At 37.7% G+C, this 27,500-nt stretch overlaps 3 protein-coding genes across 5 annotated transcripts in view; 2 read left to right on the forward strand and 1 right to left on the reverse strand.

Annotated features, from left to right (window-relative positions):
• The window catches only part of LOC127072552 (trypsin-1-like), a 17,924-nt gene extending 17,552 nt beyond the window's left edge, over positions 1 to 372 (forward strand). Inside the window, exon 5 of the mRNA XM_051013036.1 lies at positions 202 to 372. Coding sequence (XP_050868993.1) covers positions 202 to 372 — 171 coding nt within the window. The remainder of the gene's footprint in view (positions 1 to 201) is intronic.
• On the reverse strand, positions 89 to 2,780 carry LOC127072553 (30S ribosomal protein S11). The gene is made up of 5 exons (XM_051013037.1): positions 2,484 to 2,780; positions 2,207 to 2,334; positions 2,028 to 2,128; positions 1,868 to 1,933; positions 89 to 1,668 (listed from the first exon to the last, which is right to left on the reverse strand). The coding sequence occupies exons 1-5, from the start codon at positions 2,711 to 2,713 to the stop codon at positions 1,561 to 1,563; spliced, it is 633 nt and encodes a 210-aa protein (XP_050868994.1). The 5' UTR covers positions 2,714 to 2,780; the 3' UTR covers positions 89 to 1,560.
• A 7,797-nt stretch (positions 2,781 to 10,577) lies between these two features.
• Positions 10,578 to 27,500, forward strand: part of LOC127073131 (zwei Ig domain protein zig-8) — a 178,318-nt gene continuing 161,395 nt past the window's right edge. For 2 of the 3 annotated variants that reach the window (XM_051014246.1, XM_051014247.1), the window contains exon 1: positions 10,589 to 12,363. The gene's annotated coding sequence lies outside the window, so the exon portion shown is untranslated. Of the gene's footprint in view, positions 12,364 to 27,500 lie in introns of all 3 variants that reach the window. The other variant, XM_051014248.1, reaches the window with a different exon arrangement.

Genomic DNA, 27,500 nt, shown 5'->3' on the forward strand with positions numbered 1-27,500 from the left:
AAGTGAAAGAATGAGAGAGTAGAAAATAAAATTGATTGGACTGAATTTAGAATAAAGAAAAAGATATAACTATCTAGAAAGACGTAGATATTAAACATAAATGAATTTATTCGTAAAAAAATGTTTTACAACAAGTAAAATCGATTTCTTTTCGAAACAAATATATGGAAAAAAGATTATAGGAAACATATTTTCTTTCAGGCTGACAGTGGTGGTCCTCTTATGGTCGGAAATCATCCTGATGGTAGCATGATGGTCGTAGGTGTAGTTTCTTCTGGAGTAGGTTGTGCCAGACCTCGTCTTCCTGGTATTTACACGAGAGTCTCGGAATATGTAACATGGATCACACAACAAATCACGTTAAAACGATGATTCTGTATATGCAAGGAATCATCAACATTATCCATGAATTTTACCTTCTTTTCATCCTTCATGTATTGATTAGATCTTTGATACTTTTATCATCATTATTATTCAGATCTTTGAGTCGAGTAGATAATATTTGATCTTTGTACTTGTTCCTAACGATTCATAAGATACGAATCGATAATTTCATTAGCTGAAATTCCTCAATTACTCAATTAATACACACACATACACACATATCCTTATTATGAATACTAATTATAATGCATGAAATGCTTAGAATTATAGAATGTTTTGTTAAGAGTTATTTTGTCGAGCTCTAGTCAATAATTCAGTATGTTATAATGAGTATTGTAAATTATTCGAATATTGTAAATAGTATTAGACTATTATATAATTTATATTATATATTACAAAACAATGCCAAATATTTATACATCGTTAATAAAGACGGTTATTAAGCTGTAAATGAGAAGTTTACACACATCCCGCTTGTATATCTATCAATTCGGTTGACAGAACGTAGACAATACCATCAATAAATCAGCGCAATAAACACGCGTAGTAGATGAACATTAACTGTTGCGTATAACTTTCATTGAAAGTTTATAGTTAAGGACACAAACGCTTAATTACCGAATATAGGCTACAATATCCCAAGGGTACTTTAAGCTATCTAGGTCAAACTTCCCTATGGGACTCTACGCATTTCCAGTTTATAATAGGACTCTTGAGACCTGAATAATCGATTATTTGTAAATCCAATACAAAAAATAATATTTTTACGCTTATATATAAGACCGAAATTTCACGTCACGTCGAGTCGTGTGAAAACCGTTGTTCTTTTCTCAATTATCTTCAAATTAAAAGAGAATAAAAATTCAAAATTTTCTTTCTTCTATGCACAACGTTGACAAATTATTTTTTCAACTTACTTAGTTTTTCTATATCGAACTGAAAACTTTAGAATTTTATTTAATAAAAAACGTAATAAAGTATTCAGAATTATTCTCAGGCTTGAATTCAAAATGTTTCTATGAAAAGTACGTAACTCGAAAGTTATATTGCATTATGAAATTAGCAATTCCAATGATATAAATATGAAGTTCTAATTTTGAGTAAATATACATATAACTGTTGAATTATAATAATAAGATGACTTTTTAAAGATATTGTTCTATGTATAGGTTATAATTATACTCTCCTCGGCTTTCTTGGTCTTCGTGGACACCATGAAACTTTTGTACTGTCTGTGATTGATATGATTTCTATTCCTCCTAACTGAAGACCTTTTAAAGCAGCCTAAAATATAAAATAATTTGTATAAATAGTCATTTATGATATTATTTAAATAGTTGTTTACTCATATTTTACTATTTATATTTTATTTTATTAACACTTTGTTAGTAATCTATTATCAACATCTAATCTACTAACAATTTCATAGCAATCTATTATCAACATATCAGATTTGAAATATATTTTATCATGATATATTTACCATTCTACCAGGGCCTAATCCTTCTACACGCACTCTGATTACTGGTGTACATTTACTTCGAATTGTCTAAAAAATATATATTTCATAAATGCGTGAAAACGTGGAAACATTTATACGTGCTTTTGTCAAAAGATAGAACTGTGGTAAAATGCATATATACCTCGCTGAAACTTAAAGCTGTTTGTTGTGCTGCGACATTAGTACCTTTCCTAGTATTTTTAAAACCCTCCATACCCGCAGAATGTATTGCTAACATCTTTCCTATAAATATATGATAACTATAAGTAAATATATATATATATAGAAATATTTTATTGGATTTGGAGACATTAAGATTACCTTTATAATCTGTCAGAGATAGAATAGTATTGTTACGAGTTGCTCTTATATTTATAATTGGTAATTCCTTATATGGTATACCTTTAAAAATCCAATTTGGTGTGTCTTCTTCTGGGAAAAGTTTTATTCTGAAAAATATACATATAAATCTTAAATTGATTATAATAAATATACAATAGATGAACTACAATGTATATAACCAACTTTTTTATCATAGAAATAATATATTTTACAGAGAGTTTTATAGTTTATTTTAGTTTATTTTAGTTATACTCACTGTTCTAAATTATGAATTGAACCTGTTACTTCTCCTTCAATCAAATCATATCTTTTATTACCAACTCTGACTTTCTCATTTATATTTCTTATCTCTTTTGTATTAAAAGAGGTTATGTGAAGATTTCTTAAATTTGTTACAATGGAATATTTCGGATTAATCATATTATTAACTAACAATTTTTGCGCTGTATATGATAATTTTCTTAATGGTAGAAGTGTATTCATCATTGTAAACTTTGAAACTTATATTTTTTAAAACAATAAATCAACATATATGTTACGTATATGTCAACTATATATATATATATATCATATATAGTGTGTATGTATATATATATATAACTGATAATGCGCATGCGTTTACTTGTGATACATTGTAAATTCTGCAAAAATTTCAAAATTTACAATGGTAATGATCAAAAGTATACCCAAATTTATCAGACGTACATACAAAATAATAATTATAAAATAATACTTAATTCCCTATTAGAAAAATATATATTCTAAAAATTAGAGTACAAAGAAAAAAATGAAGGACCAATCGAAATACAGAAGGTAAATCTTTCGTTGCATGGGAACTCTACTTAACATATCTTGCTTCGACAAATATAGTGCACGATTCTTAAAATTAATAGAACATTTTACATTAACAAATGTTATAAAGCTTGAGAAAGAACATATTTTATTCTTTGTTTTAACTAAAATGACATACACGTTATTTAATTTCTCCTAGCATGTATTGCGTTCAGCGAACTCTAGCGGATGTTAAAATGTATGATTCCTACATTATCGACGTTCTATAGAAATTCTTTCGATTTTGTCATTGATATACGTCGGGATAGACTTTGAAAACTTTCTATATTTATCGATAGAATTAATGCCATCGTTTCATTGAATATACACGATGATAGATCAAAAAAGTCGTAGACTCTTGAGAATCATTGATAAATGTGCGCAAATCGCTAAATAGATCACGATCATTGATCAATTCCAACGTAGAATCTATAAAAAATATTTCAAGCGATTGATTATTAAAATAATCTCGTTCAAAGATGAATTTATTTCATATCGCACGATTTATTCCCTTTCATATTTCGAATATAACAGAAAACGATATATGTAACTTGAGTGAAAATCTTTTATCAGTCGCTAGTAGGAAAGACTGCAGTTGTAAGTTTTCAGCAAAAAAAAAAAAGAAAGAGAAAATAAAAAACAAAAAGAGGAAAGGAAAAAGAAACAAGAGAAGAAAAAGAAATGGTAAAAAAAAAGTGTAATGAAAAAGGGAGAATGGAGTATTCGTCACGCGTCATCGAGCTGTGCGACGAGTAAAGGCGAAAGCAAGTGCGACATTCGAGGCTCGTTCTCCGTCAATGTCAAGCTAGAGCAACGAGCAGATTCGTTTTCCACTTAACAAATTAACGACGTTGACTCGGTAGTTTGCGGAAAGCTTTCGGCTCGATATTCAGGGGAATAGATATTGCTTTGCGCAAGCTCGCCGTGCTGGCTCTTAACATTATTTCTTCGTTTATTCGTAGGTAAGATACGCATGATTTAATAACAAGAGACCCTCTCATTTACGTTGCTTATTATCAAGCTTTCTCCGAAACCATTACTGGATTACAAGTAGACCGAAAAGCTTTACGCGAGGAGCTTTACTCATAGAGAGAGAGAGAGAGAGAGAGAGAGAGAGAGAGAGAGAGAGAGAGAGAGAGAGAGAGAGAGAGGAAAGGAGTTTCGAAAATCACCTTTTTCAACGACGAAACCATCGCTTTCGTATTTTATTTTTTTTTGTTCCCCTTTTCGAAGACTTGTAGCGCAGTAGAGATGAGATTCGCGCCGCTTTTTAATGAATCGCGTTCATATCCTCCTCTTCTTCTTCCACCTTCTTTTTCTCGTCCCTTCAATGAATATTTATTAGGAGATTTTAAATCCGTCTTAACTTTGCAATTTCAACGCTTATCTATCGCACTTCGCAATATCGTATTTCCCGACGAAATAAATGTAAAAAAAGTAAAGGAAGAAGATGAAAGAGAAAGAATAGAAATTATTTCCTATCGATTGTTATCGCGTTTATCGTTTAAAGGATAGACAAATAATCGTTTGGAGATGCGTCTTTTCCATTCATGTCAAAGTGTTATTATATTGGAGTTCTTATAATGGAATCGGAAGATGCTTTCTTTTTTTATTGACGATATATAATAATAGTAATAATAATGATAATAAAAATAATAAATATGATGATGATGAAGATGATGACGATAGAACAATAGATATAATAAATAAATAAAATAATAATGATAATGATAAAATAAATATAATCTTAATAATAAAAGGAAAGAATTTTTACGTCTCGAGCGAAGTAAGTATCATGAATGAAACAATGAAGCAAAAATTTACGATTGAGGCAAAGTCATGAAAATAGCATTCGTTTCGCTTTCAATTTATCAGTTACGATCGCATACGTGCGAAACATAAACTTTCAATTGACTCGTGTATGTAATACTTTTGTACATCCGCAATATACAAATAAATTGTTTGTAACGATTACACGGCTGATATCTACGCCTTCGGGATATGTCCTTTTTCAATTTGATTTTGTTAGATTCTCTATTGGTTTAAGAAAAAATATAATTGTTTTTAAATAAAATATATACGTACGTACATATGTAGATGGTCAAGAAAAATAATATTTTTCATCTATCGACGGACAGACATGGAGTTTACACGAGCCAATTAAAAAATATATGAAAGCTCTCGTTGATTTTTCCTTTTTCCTATCTTGTACGTAACACGTAACCAATTAATTACTGACGTTCGTTAAATCGATCGGAGCGATTTTACAAGAAAACAAATTAAAAAAAAAAAATAATAAAAAGATAATAAAATACAAAACAGAAAACAGAACAAAAAACAAAACAAAAGAAACAAAATAAGAATATACAAATAATCCTATCGTCTACTAGGAGATTAGAAATGTCGAGAATATGAAACAGACAGATAGACAGAAACAAATGGAGAAAGGAAACGACGAAAAAAGGAAAAACGTGGGGTTTGCCAGCTATGGTAAAAGTTCTTCTACAGGGTGAAGGAGGTAGTTGAGGGAATAAGGGGATGCGTCTGTTAACGAGAGAGGCCGGTATGGTATAGGCCGATGGGGAGAGAAAAACTGTCGTTTCTCGATGCAAAACGAAACAAGACCGAAGCCGTGGAAATGGAACAGGGAAGAGGTTGAAAAGGAGGAAGAGGAATAAGGAGAAAGGGGTAAAGGAGGGTGACGGAGGAGGATCGCGAGGCGGCAATCCTGGGAAAGTCAGCTACTATTCGAGCCACTCGAGTTCGGTTTATCCAAAGGGACGATATCGAGTATCCGCTGTGCCACGTCCGATTTAAGCTTGCAGCATCCCCTTCTACATATCTCTCTCTCTCTTTTTCTTCTTTTCTTTTTTTCTTTCTATCTTTCATTCTTCGACTATCTCGTTCTCTCGATATTTCTTAAAGTACCATTATGTACTCTACCTTCGGTCCTCTACTCTTCTTCGTCTTCTGTCTACCCGTCCTACCCATTCCTCTGTCTGTCTGTCTCTCTCTCTCTCTCTTTCTTTTTCTTCTCCATCCTCTTTCTATCCTTTCTTATTCCGTTACATCCGTTTCTTCGGATTCAAGCCATACGCATTTACTTTGCTTCAGGCAGCACTCTTCCTCTTTCCTCATTGGTCAGGAAGTAAGATAGGATGAAGAAGAGGAAGACGTAGAAAAGGAACGAAGAGAACAAATAAGGATATCGGATTCTTCTTACTCTTAAGCCGATCCGTCTTTCGATCTTCTCCGATTTCTCTCTTTTTCTTTCTTTTCTTTGACATCTCTTTTTCCTCCTTTTTTTCTTTCTCTCTTGATTTTCAAGTACATACTTCGAAAGCAAAGTAAATTAAAGATAGAAGCAGTAAGGAATTGCTAGGAGCTAGGAGAAAGGAATCTGAAAATATTCTTATGATCCTTCTTTTTCTTTCTCGTTTTCTTTTTCTTTTAAATTCTTCCGGATTTTTGAATTCTTCAAAGCATTATTATTGTTGAAGAATTTGCGTGAAATTAGAAAACGAAAGGTACTTTCAATTCATCTCGAAAGAGTAACGACGCGTTAAACGATTTCGAAATAACGATGTCGCCATTTCTCGTTGTACCGTTCAAATTTTTAGCGTTCTCCGGGACTACCTTGTGTCAACTCGTTTGAAACGCGAAAGGTTATTGCAAATAACGAGCTACGAAGAGGAAGAGACGCGTATAACGTACATCGATGTTTGCACGAGCTTCATCCTCATCGGTTACCGTAACGACGCTTGCATGTCCTTTTATTCGGTGTAACGATAAAAATAATAGTAATAGTAATAGTAATAGTAATAGTAATAGTAATAGTAATAGTACTACTAATAGTAATAGTAATAGTAATAGTAATAGTAGTAATAAATATAATAATGATGATGATGATGATAATAGTAATAATAATAATAATAAAGATAATGCCAACGACACGCACTTTTCCCATTCGTATAAAAACGAAATAGCTTTAACGAAGAGGGATCTCGATTTACTCACGGCCTGATTAAAAAAGTACAAGCAGTATTTTTGTGTGAAAAAAATGACCGAATTCCTTGTGATAATAGGAACGATGGGAGATGTCATGCGATTATACTTGAAAACACGGAATGTGTAATATTACGAACGTATAACGAACTGATGTATTTTATGATACGAGAAGTTAATGAAGTTAATGATGTTTACGATATCAGAATCGAATCCAGAGATATATCGTAAATACAAGAAAGAAACAAAAAATTATTTGCAAGGATCTCATTCTTTTTCTTTTTTCGACTTTTCTAGACATAAACCAGCCCGTTCCGTTTCAATGTTCGTTAAAAGTTCGTTCGTCCGAATCAAACGAATTCAGGAATAATCTGTGCTACCAAAAGTAATCCACTCGACGATAAATAGGGAGTTACGTCGCATTAAATGTGTATCATTTACGTAAGCGTATAATTTTCAACGGTCCAAAATTGGTGTCATCGATCAAACGAACACGAACGATAAATTACGTGGTAGATAGGATAGGCAGGTAGATAAGTGGACAGATAGGTAACTATGAATTATATGTTATTATAACTATTATACAAGTAGTTTCGAACTCGTTTCTTCTCTTTTTCTCTCTTTTTGAATCTTACAGATTTATATTTCCTTAAATTTAATGATCTCGTTCTCGAGTTTCACGAGAGACAAGACGACTTTACCGTCATTTATTTTCACAAATCAATTTAATTACACGACACTCGAGACATGACATTTTTCCAAAAACAAGATAATTCGAAAGAAAAAGAGAGAGAGAGAGAGAGAGAGAGAGAGAAACGCTAAAGAGAAACGATTCCTTTTTTTTCTTTTTCGTACGAATGAAGACGAACGCGAACCGTTTCAGAAGGAATCGGACGCGACTAACGAAGGGTCGCGTTACTATACCCTATCCTCTCTGCTTTGTATTGACGAAGGCCATCCCCTTTTTTCTTCTATATATCTAACAATCTCTACGAAAACACGAAGGATTTCACGCTAGGAAACGATTCGTTCTCCACAAACGATCTCGCCTTTGCGCTTTCTTTCTCTATCTCTCTTTCTCTCTTTTTTTTTCCTTTTTCCCAAAGACAGATAGTCCAATCGTTACTTTCCTCTCGCACGAGCGCCTCGTTACGCGTCCGATCGTGCCGTCCGGTTTGCTATTCCTAAGACTACAGAGAATTTTTTTAAAGGACCAAGAAAGACAAAGATAAGAAAAAGAACGTAGGGACGATGTGGATTTTACGAGCTGATAGAAATCGGCAGGCTCGTCTTCTTCGTTACTTATTCAGCATTAGTACACATTCACGAGACGCAGACTTCGCGAATATTTTACATTCTCCCGCGACCGTTTGCCCTTTACGTTATTTTCTTTCGATCGTAAAATCACGAATAGAACGATCTTTTTGTGGTCTTTCTCTGGAGAGAAAGAAGAAGGGAAGAAGTTGAGGAAGAGCAGGGAAAGAATCAGATTTGTAAAGTATTCGCAAAGTTAAATAGATCTTCTCGTATTTTTCTTATCGACTTGTACTTTTGTCTTAATTAATTAATAATTATTACGAGAGAGAAAATATTGATTATTTTTTTTGGTTGGCTTCCGTAGAATCGATGGGATACCTATAAATTAACAAATCAAAATTACCAAACATTCTTCTCTTTTTTTAATTCCTCTTTCTAAAAATACACACACACACGCACACGTATTCATTCTCACTATTTCACTTTATGGAACGAAGGGATTCCTCTTCGAAGGAATTGCCTGAAATTTCCGTGAATCAGCCGTACGGTGGATTATCCTCCAAGAAACGAAAAAAGAGAGAAAGAATTATAAAAACAAAGGACTTTAATTTCTTCTACTCGAAAGTATCGAAATTAAGGGGAGAAAAGAAAAAGTGAAGGAACGAACCATTTTCTTTTTTTCTTATTTTTCTTTATACTTTTTTTCGATCGTAAACCTTACTCTTATTCACATTTCGCGGTAAACGCAAGATGTAGGCCGCCTTCGAATCGACTCCCAAAAGTAGAGTTTCCCCGAGCGATTCGGCCGATAAAATAATCGATGGTCCTCGTGCATCACACGGAAGGATTCAATTCCATCGATGGCTCGGACTCTTTCAAGCAGCGCTTATTCGAAGAAAAGTGAGTCGGGATCGTCGAAGGATTCGAATCCTCGTTCCTCCTGCCCTACATCTTCGCATTCTATCTCTCTTCCTCTCTCTCTCCCTCTTCCGTACACACATATACACACACGCACACACGCATACACACATGTAGACTTACATTCACTCACTCGGTTCGTTGTGTTTATCTTAGTCCCTCCCGTGGCTCTTCATCCTGGGCATTCATCTCGGCACAATGGAGCCCACCGTGCCGTCGGTTCACGTCGAAAAGCGAAATACATTATCCATTTAAAGAATATAACAAATAAATTCAATCTCGTATCGAGCGGAAAGCTGGTCTTTCGTTTAGACGATCGAAGGTGTTCAACACCAAACAACATAAAGAAAAAAGGAAAGAAGAACAAAAAAGAAAAGTATAACAATTGTAAAGAAAATCGTCGAAAAAGAGAGTGTGAGAGAAAAAAGAACAGAGAGAGAGAGAGAGAGAGAGAGAGAGAGGTGAGAGGTACATAGATGGACAGAGAAAGAGAGAGACAAAAAGGGAAACACAGATGGACAGAGAGAGAGAGAGAGAAAGAGAGGGAAGAGAAGAAACGATCGGTGGAAAAGTTTGCGGTGCACGATCTACAAATTCGTCCTTTTTACTTTTTCGACGATTACTTTTACTCAGCACACTTGGAAAGAGGTGATCTGTGAGATCAAGTCTTCGATCGGTCGTAGAGATCCTCGATCGTGGCTGACTGAGTGTCGTCTCGTTCGAGAGAGAAAAGAGCGAAAGAGAGCGAAAGAAAGAGCGAAAGAGAGAAAAAGAAATAAAGAAAGAGGAAGAGAGAGAGAGAGAGAGAGAGAGAGAGAGAGAGAGAGAGAGAAATGCAGAGAGGGATAGCGAGGGAAGGGGTGGTAAAAAGAGGGTGGTCGCTGGGTGATCCGCAGGTGTGGGCGACACTCAAGGCTCGTAGCAGACACGACTCTGCTCGGAGGGTCGGTGCTCTCTTTTCCACCCTCCTCCACCTCCCTACTTCCAGCGGCCCTCGTTACCTCCCTCTTCTCTCGTCAAGGGTGGACACGCGCTTGGCCCTCGTTGTCGTCCTCGTCGTCGTCGTCGTCGTCGTCGTCGTCGTCGTCGTCGTCGTCGTCGTTGTCGTCGTCGTCGTCGTCGTCGTCGTCGTCGTCGTCACCGTTGTTGTCGTCGTCGTTGTCGTCGTCGTTGTCGTCGTTGTCGTCGTCGCCGTCGTTGTCGCCGTCGTTGTCGCCGTCGACGTCGACGTCGTCGTCGTCCCCACGAATTCCAGGGATCAATGCGTCGGTGCAGCAAAACGCCTGCGCCACCCTCCCCACTATTAAATCCCCACCAAGGAGAGACTGTCGGCCACGCAGCGCGGCAGCGCCGACAGTAGCAGCCACGGCGGTAGCCACGATCCTCTCGTCGCACCGACGACGTAACTTTCTAAACGGAAGAAGAGGAGTCGTATACGACGAGGGATAAATACGAAAACGAGAGAAAGAGAAAGAGAGAGAGAGAGAGGGAGAGAGAAAGATAGAGAAAGAGAAAGAGAGAGAGAGAGAGAGAGAGAGAGAGAGAGAGAGAGAGATAAAAAGAAAAAATAGAAGGAAATAATCCATTGGCTATTACGATATGCAAGCCTCGTATCGAGGCTAGTGCAGTTTAGTCTGTGTTTTCTTAGTCCTCTCGATCTACACCGAACGTGTGCGAGAGGAAGAGAAAGAGGGAGGGAGAGAGAGAAAGAAAAAGAGAGAAAGAGAGAACAGCGACGACCTCGATCCAGTACACCCCCACAGCCACCTCTTTCACATCCCCCCCGCGGTTCCACTCGACTTCTATTTCTCTCTCTCCTGCTTGCTCGCGCGCGTGCTCCCACCAGGCACTCTCCTCCTCGTCGCTCCAGCGTGCGCGGCGCTCGACCCTCGGAAATTCTGAAAGCGGTTCGCGCCTGTGCAACGCGGGGGTGGCGGGGACCGAAAATCGAGGCGAAAGGAAACTCGGTGGATCCGGTCTAAGGGTTTCTCCTCTCTCCTAGGGCTCCTACGTACCGTCATCGTAGTCATCGTCACCGTCACCATCGCCGTCATTGTCGCTGTCATCGTCACTGGCGTCATCGTTGTTGTTCTCGTCGTTGTCGTCCTCGTTCTCGAAATTTGCGACCGCGTGCGTGCGTGCGTGGCTGCGTGCGCGCGTCCTCCCTTTTTCTTTCGTCGTCCTACTTCCTCTCCTCGCTACGGTAAAAGTGGATATCTCGCTTCACAGTAGGATTACCGATGCGTTTGGATCTAAGGAGGAGGATCTAAGCTGGTGATCGTCCCCTATTGTTTTTTTTTATTTTTCCTTTCTCTCGAAGAGGAGAGAGAAGCAAAGAAAAGAGGAAAAGAGTACAGGGGCGACGCCGACGATACGAGTTACCGTCGCTGTTACATTATCATCCCGAAGAGGTGACACGGTTTACTTCGAGAGTGTTCCCCAACGAAAAGTCTCTTCCCTATCTTGTATTACAACACGAAAGGGAGATAGAAAGAGAGCGAATAGAAAGAGAGGAAGAAAATTAAACGGGGGAAAAAGAGAAATAGAATACGAGAAAGGAAGGGAGAAACGACGTAAGGAGGAAAAACGAATTTTACGATAGAAGTCGAGTGGTGTAGTACGTTTTCGGGGTACGTGCGCTAGCCGTGGCCGCGAGTGCAGCGGTGTGACGTGACAGTGTACCTGAAGCAGTGATCGAGGAAGGTCGTGCGTCCTCATCTCTTTAAGAATTTCCTTGAGAGGATAACTACGTCTAGGATACGCGAGGAGACCATCACGAACCAATCGTCGTCGTGCCAGAACCGAAAATCGGGTTCGTTAGTTCGTTCGTGTGTATTGTACGAAAACAAAAGAGAACAGGATCGTCGACGATCCTGGACAACGGCGATGATCGTCATGCGTTCTCGATCGCAGCCCTCGGTCGAGGGTTGAAGTACCGAACTCGAGCGAAAACAAGATCTCGGGATTGCGATTTTCTCTTTGCTATCGCGCGCGCGCGCGCCCACAACGGTGTGTCGGTCGTCGTGGGAATTAAAAAGCGAGTTCGACGATAAATTTATCTTTTCACGACGACGAGCTGGTCCCCCTCAGGAGGACCGACCGTGTACCACGTCATCGAGCTCAAAGTGAGTCCCTCTATCTTTTTTTTATCATTTCTATGATAACGTTTCTATTTCGCGCCTTGGAACGACTCCCTTTATATTTCTTTATTTCTTTTCTTTCTTCGTTTTCTTCATTTTTTTTCTTTTTCCTTTCTCTCTTTTTTTTTTCTCTCAAATCTCGAATCTGCTCGTCGGCTTTAAAAGCCAAGTCGCGTCTCTTTGGCGCACGATATCGGATATCGCGAATGATTCCGATTCGCGAGTGTTGCGCTTGAGTTTCATCGTGATTGAACGACGAAAGCGATCCGACCATTCACCGTTCGCAGTTCCCATTTCGACCTGACCGATCGGCCGAAATATTTTCAAAGATTTTATTCGAATCGTCGAGAGCTTCGCTTCCCGTAGGAACGACTGCTGTTGGCTACAAAGATCTTTGAAATCGTTCTGAAATGTTGAATTTTACGATATAATGTCGATATCATAGCAATTTTATAGATCACTAAACGAGTCTAACTCGTTCTTGGATCGCTCGATTTTTATGATGTTTACGGAGAGGGTCTATACACTTTTATAACTTAGTATATCTATGAAATCTTTCAAAATCTTAAACTCTAAAATCTCGCAGTTGAGCTGATTAAGGGATATAAAAGATCTTAAAATATTATGATATTATCATTGATCGCATATTAAGAAATGAAAGATAGCTTTTGTTCGCAACCTCCATACTTTTACGTATAATTTAAATCGTAATGATCTTATTCGATTTTAAAATATTAAGTAACTTTTTTACCTTCACTTTCGGTGTCTCACATTTTTGAAAAGTTCAAATCATAATCCTCGTTCTCGGCGAAAGTAAATACGTACTTTCGATGCAACAGCGTCATTCTCATGCACGAATTATTTCCCTAAAATATTAATATTCAAATAAAACGATCCAAGTATCCACGAACTAGTTTTGAATTCTTTGCATCTCTCTACTTTGTATTCCTGAAACATTTCTTTATTGCGTTTTAGAACAAACACGTTCTCGCATGCTACGTTTCCCCACCTACCCCCGCTACATAAACATACACGCACATTGTGTTTTTCGTTTTGTACACAAATCACGTTCCGTTTAACACTCGTGACGGAAAAACGTATCAGGAAAATATGAAAAACATCTCGTATACGCCCAAAAAAATCACCAGATATGATATTATAATGTTTACATGTGGTATTCGTTAATACGTATTAATTATTATATTAGCTTGGAATAAATGTTATCGAAGAAACGTATATACGCGTTAATTGAAATTTTGCGAATAACGATTTTGGGAGTAAGACAAAGAGAGCAAAAAAGAGAGAGAGAAAGAGAAAGAAAAAGAGAAAGAGAAAGAGAAAGAGAAAGAGGGATGTGTAAAATTGTGACGTGACCTTTCCTCGAGCCGTTTACTTCCGCGCATCTCCATAATTCATTCTCATTATACTCTGTGCTTACTCTCCTTGCGAACTGGACTCATTAGATACGTGTACGTACATACCTTCGGTAAGGTACTATCAGAGATAATACTTCTTGCGCACAATGTTACTTCGAGAACATATATAAGATATTTGCTTTTCATATTTTGTTCTTAATTTTTGGAAGGATTATCAACGAGCATAAAAATGTTTATTCATTTGCTCATTTCGCGTTTTCCATAAATTCGTTAATATCGCTTATAGCCTGATATTGCATATAGGATTTCTTATGTTAATGATGTTAAATATTATATAATTAATTATCAAACAATGATATAATATGTAATATGTTTGATATTATGAGCGATCGTCGGTGATAGGCAATCAATTTTCTTAATTTCCACTGTATCATTATAACATTTCGACGTTAATAATAGATGTAATAGAATTATAATAAATTTAAAAGAAGAGAATTGTAGAGATACAAATACAGGATAGACCTATCAGTTTATGAAAATGATATAATTGATAATAATGCTAATAATATAATGGTAATTATTCTAATAGTAATTATATTGAAGAAATAGTTTGACAAATGTCTCGAAACGTTTTCGAACTTTCCTACACGTGTAAGATTAATATACCCAGACGTAGTAATGTGCTAGCCAAAAGCACTCGGAACGTCATAAATTTTGGCTGTGCCGGATGCCGACGAGGTTAAGCCTTCGCCTTGGAGTTGACGCACGATTGATCATGCCATAGGCGTATAGACGTTGTTTGCGTGTCTCGAGTCTTAATGTTTCAACATAGACATGACGCCGACTAAACTTCATCTCGACTATTATCCAAAGCGTGTATTCTATCGTGACGACCGTCCGTTCAAGAAACTTTCGATACGACGCAAACGTTACAAGAGACATGTCGCTTTATCGTAGTCTTTCGTGAAAATGCGAGAGTACACGTGCATGTGACACACACACACACACACACACACACACAAACACATGTACACACACGCATATACACATATATATACACACATATAAAATATACGAGAAGAGAGACAATGATGAGAATCATGTCAAGGATGCGTAATCCAGCCCTTTTCTACCTACCTAGGACATTTGCGCACACGCACACCAATACACACGCGCATACTTACATACATATACACGAACACACACGTAGATACATACACACGGTATATTTCGTTCGACGCGAAAAGTGTGCCTCCTGCCCACGCATTATTCTTTTGTTTGCTTTATGCTTGACATAGATGATAAAAATGAAATGCTATTCTTTTAAATAGCGCGCGCATATGAGAGAGAGAAAGAGAGCGAGGAGGGGGGAGGAGAGAGAGAGAGAGGAGCGAATGTCGAGATGCGTCGTATTACGGTTCGTTAAGTAGACAAAGGATACTGATGCTTTTTCCGTGATTGTCAATTATATGTTTCACTCATTTTTTTCCCTCTTTTCGTCTCTTATCAAACAAACGGTATTCGAATCGTGAGCGAATCGTGTCACGAAATGAAAAAAGAGACAGGAAAAGAAAATTGATACGATATTTCGTTATAAATCTACGCCTTCTATGAGTTTACACGGTATTGGTTTCTTTCTTTCTTTCTATTTAAAATATCGTGTAATCACTAAAAAGCGATTTACCGCGATAGAAGCGTGCGAACGTTATTTGTGCGAAAAACAACATACATTTTACTGACACGTATCCGTATTTATCATTCATCCGGATAATAATCCGTGCAAAGTAAATTATGAAATATGAGCCGGAATTAATAATAATAATATGATTATTCCCCAACAATTATACCGCTCGAATGATCAGCTGATTTTTGCCGGAAAATTGTTTTTATTGAACCTTGCATTGAATTCAGATTCTGTATTGATAGAAAAAAATTCTATTTTCTGGATATACAATGATGGCGGTCGGATATGATTATTTTATCAGTAGGAAGAATGCCGTATCCCGATGATGAAAGTCATTAATGAAACTTTAATGAATGTTACATTGCACTTTGCTAATATCTGTTTTCGTTAATGTGATTCATTGCTGTTATCAATCGTATTATTATCGTTGAATTAACATTATTGTCATTATAGGTATAACAAATGCTCTTTCTTTTTGTTTTTTTATCTTTCACTTACGGTCATAAATCAACATATAAATTAATACAACCTATGAAAGAAAATCCATAAAAAAGGTCGTTGCATTTGGGATTTAAGCCGCACGATCGTAACAACGTCTATTAATGCGTTTCTCGTGAATATACCATTAGGAGTACAACTTTTGCAGCTTCTATCGAATCGAATCCGTCATCTTCCTGTTCGTGGTATTATCAAAGGAAAAGGACCATGTCAGGTATATCGATCTTTCTCGTAAGCTTTTATACGTAGAACCTACATATGTCAAAAGACACATCTTTCTTCAGGATCAGGAGGATATACATAGAAGGGTGAAGAAGGGTAGCAGGATGCTCGATTTTCGACGTTAATTCTTCGGCGATCGATCTATCACGATTACGCTAAAACCTTGGGCAGCATTCGCGGAGACTCAAGGCCGTTAGACCACTATAAATTGTCGACTCGGCTGGTAGGAGCGCAGTAGCGGGCAAAGCCATCGTCCCAACGCGTCCAGTGCGACACGCCATTGATCATGATGCAGACATGTCGCTCGTGCGGCTGAGAACTCGAGGCTTTGCCATAGTTACGTTAATTTTACGAGCCGCCCCAGTTTGCCACCCCTCGACGTTTTGCCCTTCCAGTCGGCCAACGACGTCAGGAAATTACGAACCGTGCTGTGTCGACGAGTAATCCCTTTCTCTCTGTTACTCTCTGTTACTCTCTCTTTCTCTTTCTCGTTCTCGTTCTTTATCCTTGTCTTTAACATTACTTTACAACATACCGTGTCTTAACCCATTCGTATTTTCTTCGCCATACAACATCGCATTTCACCTTGTTATTAATTGCTTACTTATTAGACCCTTTTGTCCTTCGACATCTTGAATATTTATACATATACACCCTATATATTGTGAATAGAAACCACCTATATATCTACAAGCCATCCCAGCTTTTCTATTCGAATCGATCGCAATTGAGATTACAGGGGTCTCAGTGAGATTTGAATTTTCTTCGTGCCTACCCTTTCCGGAAGGGAAAGAGAAAGAAGAGATAGAGATAGAGATAAAGAGAGAGGAGATAGAGAGAGAGAGAGAGAGAGAGAGAGAGAGAGAGAGAGAGAAGTACCCTTTGCTATCCCCAAGGCATTTAAACGGTCTATCGCCTTATCTTTCACGCCCCCTTTACCATCGAGTATCTACCTACCTGCTGGCTTTTACATCGAATCAACCACTACGAATAGGATATCTATTAACGAGGCCAACACGTTAGTCGTGAACTTTTAATTGCAACGTCATCGTACATTACATTGAAGGAAAGAAAGACGCTATGGGATTCGTAAAGCCGCGTTACGACTGTTGTAAATGTATATACAGATATAGTCGAGAAAATTTCCTCCCAGCTTGATATTGGAGAAGTTATGTGAGAGTTGGTATATAAAAAAGGAGAGAGATAGAGATAGAAAGAAGAAGAAGAACGGATGGTTTTGGATCCTCCCTTTTGGGGAACTTTACGTTTACTTGTGTGCGTGTATGAGATCGGTAACACTGAAGGTAAGAAAAGAAGAAGAAGAGGATATAAGTTTAAGGAAGCTGAAAGATCCAGGCGCCCCTTTCGTGATTGAAATTGATGGTGGTGTTATTATGGTGGAAGCAAATGAGAAGGGAACGACGGAAGACCATTTTAGTCTTCGTATGTAGACGATGAGAACGACGACGACGGCGACGGCGACGTTGCGGAAATCGTCGACGTTATTTCGACACTCAGCAAATAAATTCTCTTTCGTTAGATGAGACTTTAGTTTCACTGACGAGCAGTAAAAGAGAGAGAGAGAGAGAGAGAGAGAGAGAGAGGAGAGAGAAAAGTGAGGAAATGGTCCACGCAGTAGCATCTAACCGTACGCCGTCGGCTTTAACCACAAACTAGACGTATTTTCTTCTTTTTCTTTCATTCTCATGCTTCTCCTTGCTTTCCTTCTCTCTCTCTCTCTCTCTCTCTCTCTCTTTCTTTATCTCCCTCGCACAAGTTTTCTTCTTTTTGTTATCTCGCGACGGAGTTACTTGCGAGGAAAATTTTAACGACCTTATGTTTACGTCCGTGTAATAAAAACGTGAGCGGTATGAGCTACATTTTTATATCTATCTTTTGTACCTCTCTCTCTCTCTCTCCCTCTTTCTTTCTCTCTTACGAAAAGTGAGTCGCTTAGAGCATACCTAAGGACTACCGATTTCATTCCTCTCACGTTACTTCTTCTTTTTTCTTTTCTACGATTTTACAACGGAAAGAGTTAAAGATATAATGTCATGGGTTTTGATAAAACACGAGTTTTCCTTTTGACGTATTATTTAAATTTTATTGCAATATCTTCGTCTTTTATTGTCCAACGTAATATTGTTATGTAATTTCTTTTGTTGACGATCATAGCAATTATAGCAGACACGATTGATTTGAGTAATTTTAACAAAAGGACGAACGCTAATTAGTCACGATGCTCCTTTGTGTTTGTTTCCTAGCGAACCAATTAGTGAACCACGGATTATCTTGTTTTCATGAGACCAACGCTAACGCACAGCTTAGCCGCGTTTTATTCACAAACGGGAGTCATCAATGTGCAAAATAGATAGTACATAGAGAAATTGATTGCGCCGATCGAATGCCGGTGTCGATGAACCTTGCTCCGTGCAATTGGCTTAATGACATTCGCAGGCTATTATAGACGGTCATTGTCCGAATTAAACGCAAAATTTACAGCATTTTATCGGACCTGACTCTCGTTTTACCTCCGATGCCACTGTGGATGATCAATTTAACCAACGAATTCCCGATCGAATGATTTAAATGCTCACCGTGAAAAATAATGAATGTTTAAATGCGCGAGAGACTCGTTCGATCGTTCGCACGAAGACCGAAACGAATCTCCAGCATGATCATCGAGAAACAACAAGGCTTCGTCGTGTTCTAACGCTATTGTTGGTGGACTCGTTGCACATACATACATTCACGTATGAGTATCATACGTACAATCGCATGGCCCTGATTCGATCTCGTTCGTTACGGGAAATTATTAAAATCTTCATAACGGCCTTCCATAAACTCGATTATATCGCGGAATTAATGCGATTCCGTATCGTTTCGTTTCTCAATTATCGGAGATTATTGAAATATTTATATGCGATTGCAAATCGTTTTCCTGGCTTACTCAATGATCTCTATAACATACTAAATCGAATGTCAAAGTTTTTGATAAAATATTACATTCTTTTTTAACTTTAAACAAATTATGAAAAATATGATATTGATTTGTTTGCAATATAACATATAATTCCTCTCATGGTTACATATCGAATCCCTTTCTTACAATTAGATCGCGTATATGTCACATGATTAACTTGGGCGTAGCTAGTATACTATACGCCGCCCCAAATACCAGGACAATGACGACCATTCGAACTTTACAATAGTTTCATACTATTAACCTTGTATCTCTACATTTGAAATTCGTTATATATATATATACACGTGCACACATACACACACATATACATATATAATGTTTATACATTTATATAAAATCCTTACATTCTTTACAAGTTTGAATAATTAAAGAGGCTGCTGCCGTTTTCGTCGGTTCGAGGATCCACAACGATCCCGCTAATCGCGCATCATCTCCTCCTTCCGTATTTCTTCCCCTCTAATCCTCGAACACCCATAAGCTTAGAATGTTAATGTCGACCTAATTTGTATTGGCCAAGTATCTTTCTCCTCTCTCTCTCTCTCTCTCTCTCTCTCTCTCTCTCCCTCCCTCTCTCATTTAGCAATTAGCCGTAAATTCTAAAGCCTAATCTCTCCTCAAGCTAATCGACGTTGAGTTTACTACGATATCTTAATATCGTATCTATCGGTTCGATTTATCCGACAGAACAAGATCTTTCCTATCGTAATAATAAATAACTTATGCGTTAACACGTAAAATCATTTTTTCCATCATTAGTTATCTTTCACGAAAGTCGATATCAGTTAAAAAATTTGAATGATTTACAAAGTTAGTCCGAACAAAGTTTTGAGGCGAAATCCAATCAAGTGCATCCGGCCTTCCTATTCTGAATTGTCCGACAATGACTCGCATTAGTTCCGCAAGTTATTCAGTCACGTTTCTGACGGATAACCCCCTGATTGCTAGTTCGATATTATGCTTGACCGATCAGAATGCTACTGATTGTGCACGTTACCCTCTATTCCCCCACTCGACTCAACATCATCGAGCGTTAATTCTCCAAGCGCGATCTCAAACGGAATTTTATATAGTCGTCCTGCTCTCGCATATATCGAAAATTCAAAGGGAAATGAAAACATCCATCCGGAATTCCAACGATAAAAGCGTGTCTCGTTTTACGCTCCCATACCCCCGTGCATACCGACATATTTTTCCTTTTCTTTTTTCCTTTTTCCCTTTTTACCATTTAATTTTCAAAAGACCGTAGTATCCTCTTTATCGGCGAAGCAATATAATACCACGTTGGGAAATTTATAGAGGCGAGTTACGGCGAATCTCAACGAGATTTATGCATAAATTATCCTTTAACGCCCGCGCATTTTTATTACCTACATCTTTCCGATGAGAGAAGAGCTTTTATAATTTTATCTTAGTAGGTGATCTCAAATACGTCACGCTTGACTCGGTTTGACGACGTTTTGCTTATGTTAAAGTTCTAATCTGTTTAATTACCGAGTTTCGTGTCGATGATAAGAACCATAAGATTCGTCATTATTGCATGTTCTTAGAAATCGTAAAGGAATTATATCGACAGTTAGTGAACGATATGGTTAAAGAGTTAAATCTGCCTATAGACCGTCTTGCGACGATAGGGAACCAGTGCTGGAGAAATTTCACAGTACACTTCATTGCACTAATTCAATTTGATTATAACCGGCTAGATAATAAGCCGGTAACGAGGTACTTGGCTCGTTAATAACGATCAGCCATTTCATCGTGTTCTCACTCTCTCTTTCTCTTTCTCTTTCTCTTCCCTTCCGTCTGTCTAGCTTTGTCTCTGTCATTCTGTGTACGTATCTCTCTTCCTCTTTCTCGCCTACATACACTTTCTCTCTCTTTCTATCTCTCTCTTTCTCTGTAGAAACCCTCGTTTTATCACCCCCCGTGTGTCTTCCTTATCACGTATATCTATTTCCGTCCGATTCGCTGACTCGTCGCTCGTGACTACATCGCCTATAAATTCCTTATATCTATGCGTGCTATCGCCTATATACACGTCTTCTTCGCACCTTTCTAGCCCTCACGGTACGTCGACTTCAATGTCGACTTCTTGTCCCGACCTTAAGAGAAACCAAGCTTGAGATCGACGAAACTCAGTGTTACGCAAAGACGAGAGAGACAGTGATTGATACGGTGCCCATAGCTATAACCCACATTTATGGAGAAAGTATTATCTTTTCTCTTTTATTTAGAGACATCTTTTTACGTGTATAGACAAATATTAAGTGTTTATATATATACACACACACACACATGTATAAATGTACATATATATCTATTATACACAAGTATATTTATAATGAATAATATAATATTTGAGATAGATATTATAAACGTTTGTATAATATTTCTACAATTTATTAGTTCGAGAAAATATTTATTTTCCGAAATTGGACTTTTGGTAAAACGAGTAAAACTTTTTTAAAGTTATTTTCTAAAGGTACGCCAATCTCAGAAGAAATGAGAAGAATAGAATATACTTGCTTGTATTCCCTTTTCCCCTATATCGATCCCGTAATTGGATGGAAAATGCTTTGCTTCGACGCGCGAACCGGCAAACGACGATTCAGGTTGGCAATAAATTACGAAGAATCACGTAGCTTGGGCCCTTATACCGTAACGATCTTATTTACACGATTTAAACTCAGAAGTAAAGTGATACCGTCGTTAACCGCGATCTCTTTCGTTCTTTCACTTTTTTCTTTTCCTTCCTTTTTCATCTTTTTCTTTTTTTCCAACTATCTCTCTCCCCTCTCCCATCCACCCTCCTAAGAATAAAATCTTATGAGGGGCTTTAGTTACGTCGAAACGTGACAAAACAAGCAAGGGTATTTTAAAGATCGCCATACTTCTCGTTTACAACCTCGGTGTATTATGTCTACACATAAATGGTATAATCAATTTATGTTCTTTATCGGAGTTTGCGAACGAAAGTTACTTTCGAGAGTCGATCGATCAAAATAATCCGATTACGTACGACGTAAGCGAATGACGATGTACTTCTCGACATGAGCTTTTACTCGCTAAACTCACCGGCCGAATTTTCGGTGAGTACCTAAATCGGGAAGCTGAATCCTTTAGGTAGATACGTCTCTTCGACGTTTCCATGATAGAACGCTAACGTAAGAGCGTTCGCTTTTCTCTCTCTCTCTCTCTCTCTCTCTCTCTCTCTCTCTCTCTCTCTCTCTCTCTCTCTCTCTCTTTATATATATATTTCTTTGTTTGCTTACAGTCTTAGAGTTCGAGTAAAGACCTTAGATTCGCTATTATTCGAATCTAAAGTTCGAACGAGCACATAATCTTTTGATACGTTTTAAAGCTTATAAGATCCTTTGATATTTCAGATAATATTCCCTTTGCTTTCATTGATATCAGACATGATTATCAAACTTTGCTACCAAATGTAATTATCGTCTTTTTAAAAATAAATTTATTATTACATTATTTCACGTATTATTGAAATAGGTTTTATTTTTGTTCTAGTTTCTTTCATCTTATTTTTTACCTTTTTATATTCTCTCTCTTTCCTTTTAATTATGAATTTTACTCATTTACCTAAATATTTAGAAGAAGAATTATTTACATCGCAAAGACAGAATCATTAGAGACGTAATCAACGTAACGAGTCATGAGATGCCATAGTTTCCACAGTCCAAAGATGGAAAACATAAGAAATGCTGATGTTTCCCGCGCGGTTCAAGTGAAAAGTAAGAGAAAGCGAAAGAAAAGAATGAACAAGAACGGTAGCAAAAGGTGGCTAGTAGGTGGAAAAGAACAGGGTGGAGACCTTCGGTACTCTTCGCAACCATTCCGGAACTTTATTTCCCCGAGGATCGCTCCAGCAAAGTTTATCGCTCGAGGTAACATTGCCGTCGCTCTTCGCCGTGCCTCTTTTTCCTCTTTATCCCTTTCTCTCTCACTCTTTCGCTCTGTTTTTCTCTCCTTTAGTCCTCAGTCCGGCTTTTCTTCCTCTCTCTTTCTCTCTCTTTCGTACATAGTTACGTACATACAACAAGCTGCTGTTCTCCGGTGGCCTGGCCACGTTCGACCACCGTGTACCAGGCAATCAGGTTTCCAGGATGTAAGGTATTATCTGCTTAGGCCAGAAGAATCGTCGCTCCTGCAAATGGATTTTCTACTCTCGTCCTACCAACCTTATCTTTCTCTTTTGCTCTTTCTCTATCGTTCTTTGTTACAACGTAATACGAGCTAGTCGTTTAATGATATTATATTTTTTTAGATTTTGTAGCTTCTAATTCTGAGAATAATTCTTCGTACGTTAAAACATATTCGACTAAGTATTTTATAATAATAAAAAGATAATTCAAAAATTTCAAATCGGGAAGAATAAAGCGAGTAAAATCACCAACGGCAGGATTAGGAAAGCGAATTTGTGGCGCTTCGTTACATTTTTATATATTTTTTTCATGTTTTCTTTTCCATTCTTTTTCTTTTTTATTTTTGTTTTTTTTTTCTCTTAGTAATCCTCTCTCTTTTCTTTTCTCGACCATCTCGTATACATCCCATCTTCCGTGTACACAATTTGCGCTTGTAAATGCATATTTATTTTCCTCCGGGGTACTATTTTAACGGTAAATATTCAAGTCGTAGACCGGTTGTCTTCTCGTATTTTTAGACGAGTATGCTTTCGGTAGAAGCCCTAGTTGAGAAATTCAATGAATACTTGTATCATTTCTTTTTTTCTGTTCCTTTTGATATTTGTTTGTTTTCTTCTTTTTTTCTTTTCTTTATTTCCCACGAATGGACGGATAGAAAAAAAGAGAAAGAGAGAGGGAAAAAATGAGGGGGAAGGGTGAGTTTGGAACACGTTCGAACAACTGCTACATTCTTTATTTTTATCGAAGACTAATTACCCTCCTTCCTTCGTTTCTTTAGGGTTCGTTACGCAGCTAATTACAAAGTCCTCCCCGTGAGATGTATTCATTAGCATTGCTAATTCATAACGCTTCTATGAAACATAAATGAAGCGTTTATTTAGAAGATTCGAACGATTTGAATTTGTATATTAGTATTAATGCTCTTCAAAATATTTTACGATATGAATGACGATGATAATAATTATGATGATAATAATAATAACGACAACAATAACAACGTTAATAGAGGTAAATCGATGCAACTGTAATTTCGACAAATATTTAATATCAATAAACTCACCTTTCGTTATGGAATAATCCTTTAATAATGCGTACTTGAGGGGGTAAGCATTAAATCGTGCACATGCATCCACGCGTGCATTCGCAGAATCGTTGCCAAGTCGAGGATATCTCGTTCGGTAGCTAGTTCGTTCATTCGCATTGTAAGTCTCGCGAAATTTATCACCGCAGTGGTGTAGGGCAGAAATAATACGGAACGCGAAAACGACGCAATGGCTTTGTAAATAACTGCTTTTCATGCTCTTTCACTCTTTCTCCCTTTCTCTCTCTCTCTCTCTCTCTCTCTCTCTCCCTCTCCCTCTCTCTCTCTCGAACACACTCTCGTCGACGGAAAACGAGGAGCAATCGCCGAAAAACACGACAAATTTCCGCACCGTACCGAAACGATTTTCCACAATTTTCCGTTATTTGATATTCGATCGTATAAACGGCTCGTCGATCGGCTGGTTTGCTAATCATTTCGAGATTAGAAACGTTCTCCATTATGAAACAAATTCGCGTCATGCGAAATTATCGAGTGCGAAGCGTTTAATCGATTCCACTAACTGGTTATGTGGAAATACGACATCATTAAATATGAGAAGAGAGAGAGAGAGAGAGAAAGAGAGATAAAGATCTTCATGCGGTTTGATCATAATACGAGATTACATGCGTGCAATGTACTTATTATAATAATCAAGGAGAGACCAGGTGAAATGCAATTGGTTCTCAATAATCAATTCGGTCTAATTGTTTATGATGCACAGAAAAATAAATGCATAGTAATATATTAACATACATGTAAATAGATACAATAAAATTTAAGCAATCAGGACAATAGATATTATTAGATCGCGTACGAGGAAAAATGATTACGTTGATTGCATGATGAGAAATTTTCCAAAGTGCTAACGTTCTTGTGTCACGAAAGAAAAAAAGAATGAAAGAGAGAGAAAAAGAGAGGGAAAGAGAAAATGAGGGAGAGAGAAAACAGGCCGTAGCGTCATTCTTTAAAGCTACCCACCCCTTCTTTCGAAATGATCCTTCAGCGAGATTAACGTTCGCCCGAGTTTCTTTGATGTGAGAAACCTACCGTTAATACCATTCCTCGGTAGTAAAGCGTAAAGTAAACAGGAGCCGAGGACTCGACCGGGATGAAAATTGAAGGAGAGTGCGTACACGTACGAGACCGAAAGAAAAAGAGAATGAGAACGGAAAAGATATAAAAAAAAAACTCAAGAAAAAGAGAGACAGAGAGAAAGAGAATGAGTTTTGAATGTCGTAGGCGCGAGATACAAGATTTAAAGTTTTAGGGCAGCAGCACTTTGAGAGGAGCGTGCCTGCCTGCGGCAACCATCTTTCAGTACCACTATACTTCCGCGTTAGCAGCACTTGAAATCTCTTCTCTATCTCTCTACCACTCTATCTCTCCCTCTTTATTTCTTCCTATCCATCTACTCTTCAGTATTCATCCTTTCTCTCTTTTCTCTTCTCTTCTCTTCTCTTTTCTTCTCTTTTCTTCTCTTCTCTTCTCTTCTCTCTCTTACTCTTTCGAATCGAAACCCGAGAAGGTTGAACGAGGTTGCTGAACGGAAAGCAACTGAGAGTATCATCGGTATGGTATCTCTCGTCGTTGGTATTGGTTCGTGACACCAACGTTCGTTACAATGTTCGAATTCCATAACGAAACAATAAAGGAGTTTCCAGAGTCTCGTAAATGTAAGGTACAATGAGATCAGATTTGCGTATCTCATTGTACGATAAGTTCTAGTTTATCGATAGCGCTCTCATCGAACGTCCGAATGGATGATATCGAACGGGAGCTTAATTGAGGACATACAATCTCCCTCTGAGAAAGTTTCCCTCGTTAGGTTACCCTCGTTAAAATCATACGTGATATTCTATCTAAATTGATGGCACATGTTTCATTTATTATTATATTTTTCAATATACGATCAATGCTCGTCATTGATTCTTTCGTAACCTTTACCCATTTATTTTCAAGTATTTCACGCTGTATTTTCATAAAATTCCAAGAGAAATCTATCAAAAAAGAGATCTTTTTCTTCTTCTATTACACCAAACTGTGAAAGCGTACGAATGAAAAATGAAAAGCGGTTGACGTAGTAAATGGTACCCAATGAAAGTCGTTTCGAGAAATAGAAAGTTCGTGCTACGTTTTGAGGTAGGCACTATGTTGTTTACCATCAGAGTTGGTCGTAAAAAAAGAGAGAGAGAGAGAGAGAGAGACAGAGGAAAGAGTACTGCATGATGATAGGTCGCTGTAAATATTCATTGGGAAAAAAACGCTAGCGAGTCGTCCGTTGCGTTGCGATTCACCGATAAACCTCCATAAATAATCTACGGTGAAACGAAATTCGAAACGTTCTATCGGCGCGATCATAGCGAAGCTCCGGGGGACACAATGGAAGAAACATAAATTAATTGACGGGAGAGAGAAAGAGGATGATGTACGTTTCGTTCATCGTGATAAGCTATGGCTTATCGGTGATGCGTGCGATATACCGCAAAAACTAGTAGCGTTCGCACTGCTCGTAATAAGTGCGACGTGCTGGCGCTTATTACCATTGCGATAGTAACACGATTTTCGCGCAGTATCATCGCGAACTATTTTTCCCTCGTGAACGAGATAAAAAAATTCATTCCACGGATATAAAATTTTGGTGAAACGAAATAGCGAGAGGAGCTCAACGATACGAACACGAGAAAAAAGAGAGAGAGAGAGAGAGAGAGAATGGAATAATATTGAAAGGTAAAATACGAGACAAAGAGAGAGAAAGAGATATTTCATGCCATTCGAAGCAAAGTAGTGGAATACTAGCACGAATTTTGTTCGTACCGTCGATGGTGGTATTAAAAAGAATAAAGAGAAAGAGAGAGAGAGAGAGAGAGAGGGACAAAAAGTCGAAGGAACGACGAAAATGATCCAGATATATGATACTTCGCTTATGATTCAGCGAGAGGAGGATAAAGTTAGTAAGATAGGGGAAACAAGGTTTTTGAACGATAATACCGTTCGGCGTATGCGAAGAAAAGAGAAAAATTAGAGGAAATGAAAAGTAGGAAGTTTGAAAAAGTGGAAGAAAAAGAGAGAAGAAAAAGGGACTGACATGAGTGGAGATTGGAATAGGGTAGGTAGA

Source organism: Vespula vulgaris, chromosome 2, assembly GCF_905475345.1.
Source record: "Vespula vulgaris chromosome 2, iyVesVulg1.1, whole genome shotgun sequence".
Taxonomy (NCBI): Eukaryota; Metazoa; Arthropoda; class Insecta; order Hymenoptera; family Vespidae; genus Vespula; species Vespula vulgaris.

Bases quoted from the DNA above. Each gene is read 5' to 3' on its own strand.
- LOC127072553 (XM_051013037.1), bottom strand. From the start codon at position 2,713: ATGATGAATACACTTCTACCATTAAGAAAATTATCATATACAGCGCAA. The intron at 1,934-2,027 runs GTATATATGCAT...TATATTTTTTAG, and splicing joins CAGCTTTAAGTTTCAGCGAG to ACAATTCGAAGTAAATGTAC. The intron at 1,669-1,867 runs GTAAATATATCA...TTTATATTTTAG, and splicing joins GATTAGGCCCTGGTAGAATG to GCTGCTTTAAAAGGTCTTCA.